This window comes from Aspergillus melleus, assembly GCF_016097325.1.
Source record: "Aspergillus melleus strain CBS 546.65 chromosome Unknown contig4, whole genome shotgun sequence".
Classification (NCBI taxonomy): Eukaryota; Fungi; Ascomycota; class Eurotiomycetes; order Eurotiales; family Aspergillaceae; genus Aspergillus; species Aspergillus melleus.
Genome location: NW_025763373.1, coordinates 2,284,478 through 2,295,557, shown reverse-complemented (window position 1 = coordinate 2,295,557; position 11,080 = coordinate 2,284,478). Strand labels below are relative to the sequence as shown.

At 45.8% G+C, this 11,080-nt stretch overlaps 1 protein-coding gene across 1 annotated transcript; it reads left to right on the top strand.

Moving 5' to 3' along the window:
- Positions 1–504: 504 nt before the first annotated feature.
- On the top strand, positions 505–1,087 carry LDX57_007701 (uncharacterized protein; the record flags this gene model as incomplete). Its single annotated transcript, XM_046089418.1, has 2 exons — positions 505–987; positions 1,058–1,087. 2 exons carry the CDS (start codon positions 505–507, stop codon positions 1,085–1,087), a joined length of 513 nt encoding a protein of 170 aa, XP_045945388.1.
- Positions 1,088–11,080: the final 9,993 nt, after the last annotated feature.

Genomic DNA, 11,080 nt, shown 5'->3' with positions numbered 1-11,080 from the left:
CATTAGACATACATTGTGTGGAAAGAGATCGGTTTCCGACACTTATCCCCGTGTCTTCATAAAGGGTAAGTATATACTTATTATCCATAAAATTATAAACACAATCTTGCCTCTCTTTTCAGCGCTTGGGTCTTGACCCTTTTGCCCATCTGTCCTGTCCAACCGACCGCCGCTCAAAGAAGCCGTTGCCCACTCTCATGTTGTGTGCTCGACTCGGCGACCAAGATTGATGCAAATGGCCAACCAATCGAGTAAATTTTTGAAACGAGAAACCACATTCGTTCTTACATAATAATATCTTTTAAAAACTCAAGCTCTCCGCCTCTTACTGCTATAATCGTTTCAGGGCTCAGCAATATTATCCACCATCCAGCACCTGTTGAATTCAAGGTACGTCTGTTCAGCTCCTTTTCCCTCCTCCCTTCATACTCATTTTACTGGACAGAGCCTACTCGCCAAAAGTCTTTACCGAATCATCGGAAACCCTCGGTTGCTCATCCAACGATGTGGCTAGACCTCGAGCGTCCGGGATGGGAATCGCTTTGCGGCCATTGGAGTACCGAGAGAGACTTTGATTGTTATCTCTGCTCCGGTTATGACGACCCAAACTTCTATTCGTGGTCCGGGCCCAGACTTCTATCCCCGCTTACGCATGCAGAGGGCCTCTTCCATTATGTTTCGTCCATATTTCCGATGCACATCAATTGGCTGGAAATCCAGTTCTCCGTCATACATAAATCTACGGACGAGTCAGTTGCTGTCCGGACTTTCTTGCTGCCCAGGGTTGAACATACCCTTGGGGCCCTGGCCCGGTGTCGCGAGAGGATCTGGCGGCTAGTGAGTCAGTATAGTCGATCCAAGAGTGGTGCGGATTTCCGATTCGAAGCATTCATATGGCCGAGGGACGAGTTGGGATTGAGTTTCGACGATAAGTCTGGGGAGATCAAGTCAAACAGCCCTGAACGGGCACTTGATCCAGTTCGGTTTGTACGCAACATCTACCATTCCTGATTGTCCCTGTGCAACCTTTAATCGAATTCCCACTTAATACGGATAGGGATCATCGCAGCTGTTATTTTCAGATTAAAAAAATGCTTCCGTGCGAATTAATTTCGCCTGCGTTAAATGGACATAGAGGCAGTTTAGCCGAAATTTCAAACCAATTGTTGCAAGAAGCGAGCAGGAACTTAAACTCTCTGGTACAAGGCCTGGCATTTTCAGATCACTGCAACACGTCAGTCGCACTGAAATGGAGGCATTCGCGGAGAATTCAAAAAGAATGGAAGAAGCGGTCGCTTTCAGCAGATTATATGCACTCATATAACTCTAGACAGTATCGATGCAAGTATGTGTTTTCTAGCCGCAATCCCACCCATGAACTTATTTGAATTACGTTAGCTTTGACAACTGCCCCGCCTGATACATACAAAGACTCTTTGACCGCAATTTAGATACAGCGAAGATCTCTATTAATCTGTCCCAAGGCCACACCGCGCTTGGGGCGCCGAGCAACCTCCCTATTGCATGCCAAAACAGCCGGGCAACTATTGAAGAATCCTCATTGATAATGTTTAGACGCAAGAAACAACTGAGTCCGGTACCCTATCGTAATACAAGTGTGCGCCGAAATATGCTTGACATTGCAACAGAACTTTTGCGAATTTATCGGTGCAACAACGGAGAATAGCAGACATAGATTGAAGAATAGAGTGGGTAGGCGGTCTTTTGTAATTAATTTAGCCGCTTTTGTAGTCCCAGAAGGCGTCCCTGAGAGAATGTCCAACCCATAGCTAGGCAATACATCGGGCTTCTGACGCGAGCAAAGGTGAAAAGCTATAGTCCTACATCAAATACCCGGCCAATGACGGGCTTTAGGCAAAGTAGTGAGTTGCCTTTTCTGCCCGTAAATCGAGTGGCGCGGGTAATGGGCATTCCATCTAAACCATAACGCAAAAGATGTGGGGCAATCCCGAAACAAGCCGTGCAACTTGAATTTTTAACTAGAGGGCTTCCTGGTTACTCGCGCAGGAGGCTATAACAATTGATACGTTTGAGCGGGAGGCAACTAATCTTAATTGTACGGTGAATTGAAGAGGAAAGGAAAAGTTCTAATGGTACCGTATCATTCCTATAAGAAGGAATCGCTATATTCCAGATATATTGAACCAAACCACATCAACTTATGAGCACGGGGACGGTCCAGTTTCGGAAATGAACCAACTATTACTTGCCTTGAGCCTCAGCGGGCTTCCAGGCATAGTCGGGTGGGGCTCCCTGAACATAGTAAGACATCGAGGCCCTTTAAGCGTACGACATCTAACGATTCCCAAGACAAGCGTGACTTGCCAGATGGATGAGTACCTCAATATACGCAGATCTGACATTATATATCCGATCGAGTTTCTTCGGAAAGGCCCCTTCGTTCGTGATTTTAAGTCTGGCTGCTCCGTTGTTGCTGCTTGGAGGGCTTCAGCTATCTACCTATGTCATGACGTAAGCTACAGACATCAATTAAGCACCACTCAAGCTACTGACCTGGCCAAAGAATACCGAGCCGATTACCATAGAATCACAGGAGATAGGACGAATAGCCTACGAAGGTACCAAGACATGCTGGTCTAGAGCTTTCCGATCCCATGTTAAGACGGCTCAGGGCGTCACTGTACGCCTTGAAAGGCCTGAATAACAGAATTTGCGAGCACCAGGCTCAAATGACCGAAAGGAGGTTGTACTACATGTCTCTTACTGCGAAGGGGGATTTTGAACCTCGAGTTACTTCTTTGCCAGGCTATTATTTTACCCCGTCAACTAGTATAAAAGTCTGTCTGGCCATCATGGCGAATAAGGCCTCTTAAAGCTTACGACTGTACGCCTAGAAATACAAAACCTTCTGCAGGGGACCACATGTACGGGTGCCATCATACTGCAGTGAATACCATAATCTAGAGCAAGGCCGGTGACAATGGCCCAGTCTAGTTCCTAATCAAGCTTTCTATAAAAACGCTATTACTCTGTTGATAAAGGCTCTAGAATCTTACCCGGTGGTAGAAATCGGATGGCGGTGCCTCAATTACGTTACAGAGTACGACTACTTCATGCTGTATATACGAAAGGGCAGTTTTGGTTTAATTCGTCGTCGTGCGGCTGCTTAGTTACGAGTTGTATTTGGATCCTCTCTGGGAACAGAGATGCAATATTCTTGAACTATACAGCATTATTATTATTATTATTTATTCATACCCTGACCCCTCGCCCTAGGCGATATGCAGGATGCCACTATCACTATACTATTTGTTACGTCTTATATACACTGAACTATTACTTTCCTGACGAACTTGGAGCCTCGTCAAGGCCTCTGTTGGCCGTTGCCTGGTGTTCTGTTCTGCCGCCCTCGTGGCGCGCGACTTCGAAATCTCTGCGACGCCTCTGCAAAGTCCAGTACCGCCCCTAGGACGCTGACGCTCTGCGCGGCATCTCCTAACTTACCTTCCTTACCTTGGCCTGCTCCTCCCAGCATATCTGAAATGTTGTTGAACGCTCCGCCGATCTTCCGCCTCAGTTCTTGCCGTAGCGATCTCAGCCGCGGGCAGTCAATCAGTACATGGACCACAGTTTCTGTTGCTCCACATTCACACTGTTCGTTATCTCGGAAGCCATGTTGCTTGGCATAGGTGGCGAGCCACGAGTGGCCGGTCCGTAGTTGGGTGAGTAGGTATGCTCGATTGCGGGGGAGCGAGCCGTAGAGCCGGCGCGTGCGGTTTGCAGGTAAGGTTTGATCTATGCGGCGGAGGTGCCTTCCGTTCTTGGAGGTCTTCCATTTTCGTTCCCATTCGCTCTTGATCTTGTTGCGGACGAAAGCCTTCTCTCGCGATAGGAGATGTTGGAAAGGATGTTTCTTCTCTGCACCCACCGCCTCCTTGGCCAGACGGTCGGCTGTTTCATTCCCAGGGTCACCGCAGTGTCCCGGGACCGATTGTAATCGCAGCGGGATTCCTCGTGCTTTTAGCTCTGCAGCAGACTGGTGAATAGCTCGGATGATCCGCTGGCCTGATTTGTTCCATGAGTCTGCGATTACTTGCAGCGCGGACATGCTGTCACTGAGGATTGTCGCTGGGCCTTGGGCTGTAGTTGTAGTAGCATGCTTCTTCCGCGTTACTTGAAAAACCAGCCCGAAATCTGCCTCTTAATCGAAGTATTTGGCCCATTGACCTCCCCATGAGTGGACAGAAATTTCCAAAGATGCTTTCTCAAGATATCTTGAGTGGTCGTCAAAGTCGGTGGAAGTTCGTCATAGATAATTTTGCAAAGCGTAAGGACCGCGGAGGACCTATCGGATTTGTAGTTACGACTCAGGTCCACATAGGCACAGTCGTATGCAGCGTGTAATCCTCCGAGCCAAAATTAGAGACACGAAATGTTGCAGATCGTATTCGAGAGCGATGTAACAAGTCTTGATCAACCGCCGACAAGGTGGGTTGTTTCCATTGGGACTCCGGATAAAACAAGTTCTGTCGCTGGTTCTGGCTGAATATCGCATTCACCTGCTCCCGAAAGTCCTCATGTTGGGTTAAGCAGCTGAGGCTTTTCTCCCAGTTCTTATCAAAATACCTTGCTGGTCCTTTCGCATGTGAAGTAAAAGATTGGCAATAATAAATATAAATATAGAATAGTTAGTTATTATTATGCGTCATTAAGTAGCAGCTTAGTAACCATAGATAGTTACCATAGTTATAACTCTTACACATTGGGCAACCTTTCCATAGGTTCTCATTCATAGAATGATCTAGCCAGAGTGGACAGACCACACTGCCAAGTACGGAACTGGCCGGAGGTGCAACTCTGGTGTAGATACTTGTCTGACTCGTTTTTCGTCAAGTGATCCAGCGGTACTTGAGGATGGTGTCATCATCTTTACCTCAGTTACTGTTTCCGTCTTCCTCACATTCCACCCAGGTATCACTGCCCCTTGACAGGGCTATATCATCGTCAGACAAGTCCTGAGTAGGATTAGACGGAGGTCCAGGTTGCAGGATCAATTCATCTCGGCTTTCTGGACCCGGTGTGGTGCTATTGCAGCCCAAGTGTTCTTCTTTCATTATTGATTTGGTCGTCATTTCGCTTGAAATCTCCGTGCCCATCACACTTCGAATGGAAGATAGCCTTTGACTATAAGCATTTCCCATCACTTTCCCGAGGAATCTATCGAAATCAAGGGCTTTACCAAAGCCTTCAAAGAATTCCTCACGCTGAAATATTGCCTCATCTGCCTCAAAGCTTGCCATAATTTTAGACGTGAGGTACTCCGCGAACCAACTATCCTCAGTTATTCTGGGAAACGTCTGCCGCCCCAGTACTATAATATGGAAGATAGAAATATCTTCGCCAAAAAGTTGCATATACGTTTTTGCATGGTCCGCTAGCCCGTTTAAACCGTAGCTCTGAGCAGCCTGGTACGCCAGTACACTCCTGTCAAACTCCATCACGCGTCTTGGCGTGTTGCAACTCGGCGATGGCTTCAAGGTTTGGTAATCACCGGTAAAAAGGTAATGTATAAATGTATGTCCGATATCGCAATCCACATTGGATAGCCTCACTGTACTCGATGCACATTCGTCTTGGCGAACTTGAAGAGAGGGAACTCGGTTAACAATGCTTAATGGCACAGTGTACTGCGTCCTATTGCGCCCAATTACCATAGTCACCGCCTCAGATTCATACAGACTGTGGCATACTTGATTAGGTCTGTTTGATATATGAGTTCTGTGTAAGTTGTGGCTTACCTGGTCTCGGGCTGAATAAATTCCGTGATCTCTGAATCACTAGTGGACTCAGTGCCTTCCGCTCTAGGAAGCTCAACAAAATCACTCGATTCAACGCGAGCAGACTCAGATGATGTCATTTGTTCACTGGGTTCAGGAAGAGAAATGTTTGAATCAGGAGCGGCAGGCTCAGGAGATTGAAAGTCTTCCTCTGTCGCCGGCTCCGGAGACACAAGTTCTTCACTGGATGCAGGAGGGGGCACGTCTGGCTCTTCAGGGGCAACGGGCACAGTAGATGAAATATCTTCTTCAGCCATAGACTCCGGATCCTTGAGCCGTTCGTCATCAGGAGACGGAGTTTCTTCACTGATTGCAGAAAGGAAAACATCTGGCTCTTCAGGGGCAACGGGCTGAGTATATTGAAATATCTTCTTCTGATATGGCCTCCGGACCATTGGCCATTTCGTCACAGGAAACGGGTATATCGCTTTCCGAGGCCGCTAGAACGGAACTAGGTTTCGCCTTCTTTGCGGCCTTCTTTTTGTTTTTTGTGATCATGGTTCACTGTATCGACCCAAAACCAACTGCAAATAGAAATCTAGGGATGGTTAAGTAGGGATGAGAAGGGATTAGCTTATACAGCCAGGGAGAAGAAAAGGAATATATATAAGCTTGTCGTGGTGAAATGCCAGGACTTTGAGGTCGTGACGTATATGGCTGGAGTATAATAATTGCCGAACGTTGCCGGAGACGGCGGAATTAAAAAATTACATGTTTATGAAGTGTCGATTTGCGATAATTCACTCGGAGATTAGAACAATATAAGATCAATGTCTTGAGGACATTCATGCTGCTGAATGGGTTGGTCTGCATACTCTCCACGAGTTCTAACAGTCGTTCGATGACCTAATATCAAGACCATAAGTTAACATGCTTCCTCGCCTCCTTAGCCCTCTTTATTAACAAATCGGCGGCTTCCGAAAGGTTCCGACCGTTTAGTTTACTCTGGTCGACTTGTGTTAGTGCTGCAATTAACTCCTAAAGAGTATCCTTGAAAGATCTTTTATTTTTTCCCATCCGGAAGGCGCCAATCACAGTTGGGAAAGGATGCGAGATGAGCACATCGGGACTACAACATAGAATATCCGGTCTTTGGCGCGTAGGGCGCCATCTCGCCATAACTCTATTAGTAATTAAAGAAGCCAGCGGAATTCTACTTACCGGTAGACACTTGTGCGAGGGGCGTGAAAGATCTCATGGAAGCTTTGCTAAGTATGACGCAATATATTGTTCCCATTAGGAAGTCGACCCTTTGGTGGAAGAGCAGAGTTCTTGGCAATACAATTGAGTAAAGTATTTCTGGCCTGTTTGCTACCTTACTTTCTGAGTAACGACGTACGTTAGACCAATACTTTACTTAATACGGTGTTTTATGGTTTGGGTCCTAGGTGAATTGAGGGCGGCCAGTATACGTGTACATGGAATGGGATCATTCATGGTACTAATCAGTCTATAAGACTAGGTTCAATACAACGAAGCTTGAACAGCCTTGTATGGTCTACATTCTTTTAGTGGTAGCGATCGGCAGCTCTACGCGGCTAGAAATCGTAATGCTTTTATTCCGAATGTTCTCGTGTGGCAGTACGCCACACATGTTCTAAACTAGCTCCTTTTCAAGGATGTCTTGATCACTCTTACTTCCTCTCATTGACCGTCTAGTTAGAAGACCTACCGAATAAACACAGAGCGACGGCGGTGGGATGGACACGGCTCAAAAACTGACACAGATATAATACAGGGATGGGTGACTCCTTAAGGGTTGAAAAGTGCAGATATCCGGGTTGGTTGCAAGTGCCTTCCTGTGCCCCTCCCTATTTAAGAATGCGGGGTAATCAATAGAATAATATTAAGTGTACCACCCGCTCGATAGTCATTTATCAATCAAGCTGCCATCAGTCCCTCGATTCCTCAGCTTTCACACCGGGTGGAGCGATATCCGAAACTATTAAACAAAGGGCCAAGTTTCAAGAACCTTCGAGAAATCACTTTTGCTGTTAATTATATATATCCATTATGACTAGCTCTTCAGCAAGAGTTGGCTTCCTATCTTTACCTGCCGAACTTCTTCTTATTATCCTAAACCACCTCGATTATTCATCAAAACTAGCCATTCAATGGACATCCAAAGCACTATACTCAGTTATGGAGGACCATTGGATTTCCAGAACTTATACTATGAAGGATCTTCTTGAGATAGAGCGATGGCCTCGCTTTACTATAGGACAACGAGGAGAGGGCACAAAACAGCCAATAGCACTCCTTGACTATTTTGCCTGTCATATCTGTCTCAAGATTCGGTCAGCGTCATACTTTTCCAATGCGATGATGAAGGGCCATCGTGGAAAATTGTCTCCTATCCTGTCTCCAGAGAGAGAGAACCGGTTCTGTATTCCATGTGGTGTGCGTTGGCATCGTTACCGTCCTGGTTTGCGGATCCAATTTGGGGGTGCAACAGGAGGAGATGGGCTAGTTTGTTATAAATGTCATCGTTTCAAAAAGGTGAGCCCAATTGAATTCAAGGAAAGAACTTGTGCTGCTTGTTTACAAACGCGAACATCTCAGTCGACAGGGGTGATGGAATAGAGTGTTGTGATTTCAGAGAGACAAGGGCAGAATGAGGCTGTATCGGCTACACGTATGTAGCGTTTTGTCCGATTGTTGTCATCCTATCGATTTGCCTTGTGTATCTGAATAATACTCCACATGTGTTCCTCCGTGACCATATATTTCGGGGTCTGGTTGGTTTGGAGTTGGATTCAATCTGGGTGTTTGCGAAAATCCTTGACCTATCACTTCGTCCACTGAAGTCTCTAGGGGCGACATGATTTTTCCTAATTCTTTTTCTGTCGCGTTATGTAGGTTCCTGTTTCGTGCCTCTGCGTGGATCCCCATTTCCTTCAGTATTTGTATCATGGAAATCCGTGATTCATTAATTGCTGACTTCGGGAGCCGGCTTGACCATCTGATAAACGTTAGAAATTTGTACATCGGATAAGTAGATTCACTACCCAGGTCCGGAAGTATGTACAATATCCCCAATCCTCCAAGATCTTTCGCTAGCAAGTCATATCTGTCCAAGCTGGCTATCCCACCTCGTACCCCTCTCTTTCTTCGGACAGGGAAAACAAAACAAGCCATTGGTTGATTCCCCCGCCTCTTGAAATGGCCGGCCTGAACTAGAGTTGCTGCGCCTCAATGGGCTATTAGGCAATTGAACAGCCAGTTAACCAGTTGACTGTCCATAGTAAAATGTGCTAAGCAAGTTAGACTGAACCGGCACACGTGATAGAGCCTACGACGGCTGGGAATAACCGTTCACATGTGCATCACTCTTTGCAGCTCTAACCTCTATAACTATAGCAAGCACTCCATAGTGTCAAATGCCACTAAGCCGAGAAAGGGTCAACCCTACTTGACTAGGGTCAGTTGCATAATTTATGCTCGTCGCACTTCAACACATAGACCTGCATGTAAACTTTAGGATTTCGGATACGAATTTTACTACATATAGCATCGGCTATATCTCCAACCAATCCGAAGCTCATATTGTATAACTATAGATACACGATTTTACAATACAACAGATTCCGGAAGCTGCTAAGTGAAGCGCACCTCCAAATCGAATCAAATCCTGATACTCACTCCTGTTTGCCTTGAGTATAGTACCTCTAATTGGAATAGAAGCTTCCTTGGTGGCTTTCCAGGTGTGGACGAAACTCATCCTGTATAAGGTCTTCAAGCCGAGTATGTGGCGATATTTCGCTTAGAGAAAGCCATGACACGCCTTCTTCTAAAGTACTATCTGCAAGTTGTTGGGTCTGCGTCATTGTGAAAGTCAAAAAAGGAATATTTTGTTTGTGACCAGTAAGCGTTGTGAAGAAGGACCGATTATTTATAACCCTTCATTCTCGGTGATAAATTAGATCGATAAGACGATTGCAATACAACCTTGTAAAACAAGACGCATCCAAAAGTTCCTTGTTGATCTCTCCTACTGGAAAAGGCATTATTCAATAGAGGGCCGATTCAGTGCCCCCACATGCAGAAGTCAATAACTGAGCGCTTACGGTCCATGCTAGTTCCGGCCTTTCGGTATCTCATCGCCTTGTTTACGGTCTCACAATGCTTACCACCTAGGTAGAAGTTTCTAGAAGGCAAACGAATTAAAAACTTTTATTAGTATCAATTTATATTACAGAACAGGCATTGTTCCCAAAGCCGCGCATTAAATATCAATGGATCTTTCCCCAGCCTTACCTCGTACCCCGCATCACAATTCTGTGAATAACCAATCCAAAAAGCCAAAGTGGAGAGCTCATGGCTAAGAGAATAAGCATGAAAAGTGCATCCACGCTAACATTGGCACCTGATGGTTCGCCAATAATCATCCTGCGTTGAGCCTTTTGATCTCGATCTTCATTTTCTATCATGCGCAGAATCCGATTAATCTGGTTCAGCCTCACCTGTCGCCTTCGACAGTATTCTTGCTCCAATTTTTGAAGTTTTCGAACTTTGCTCTCAATTATTCGTGCTTTTTCTTTTTCCACATTATCAAGCTTACGCCTCCAAGATGCCTCGAAAGCATTCCAATGTTCTGCTCGGCTTCCTTCTGTTGCATTTCCCTTCCGGTTCTTTTGTCTTAACCTAGTTGGCCGCCTTGCTGCGATCTCTAGTATTTGCCCGCGCTGGTAAAGTAGCGGCTCGCTGTTCAAGGCAACGGTTTGAGTTCGATGGTCTGCTGTTCCGCTGGATTCAGTGTCGTCGGGATACCAATTAATCTGACATCGGTTAGGAATTAAAATCATGTTGTAATTGTTGTAGTTGCTAAATATGGACCCTGGGCTTATATACCTGTTGGATGTTATACCTTAATGCAGCTCGACTTATAACAGACTGGAACTGGCGGTCAAGCTCCTGCTTTGTTTCTTGTAGGATCAACATTCTCTCTTCACTTAACGGGATATGATGAGCTGTCGCATTGCGTATTTGCTTCGATCTTAAAAGTAAGCCTCCGAAATATTTCGAGGCTTGTTTGCCTAATATACCTCGAAGCCTGCTGTTTTGCTGGAAGCAAGCACTTCGAAGAGTATCGACAATTGCCGGGAGATCCGCCGCCTGGTGACAATAAAATCCTCTTTCTTCGAGGCCATGCGGGTCCACTATTTCTAGCAGGAGATAACCCAGAAATTCCAACTCTTTGGTCCAATTAAGGACCCTTTTATGAGACTCAAAATATAGATCAACCTGCTGTTGCATGTTTA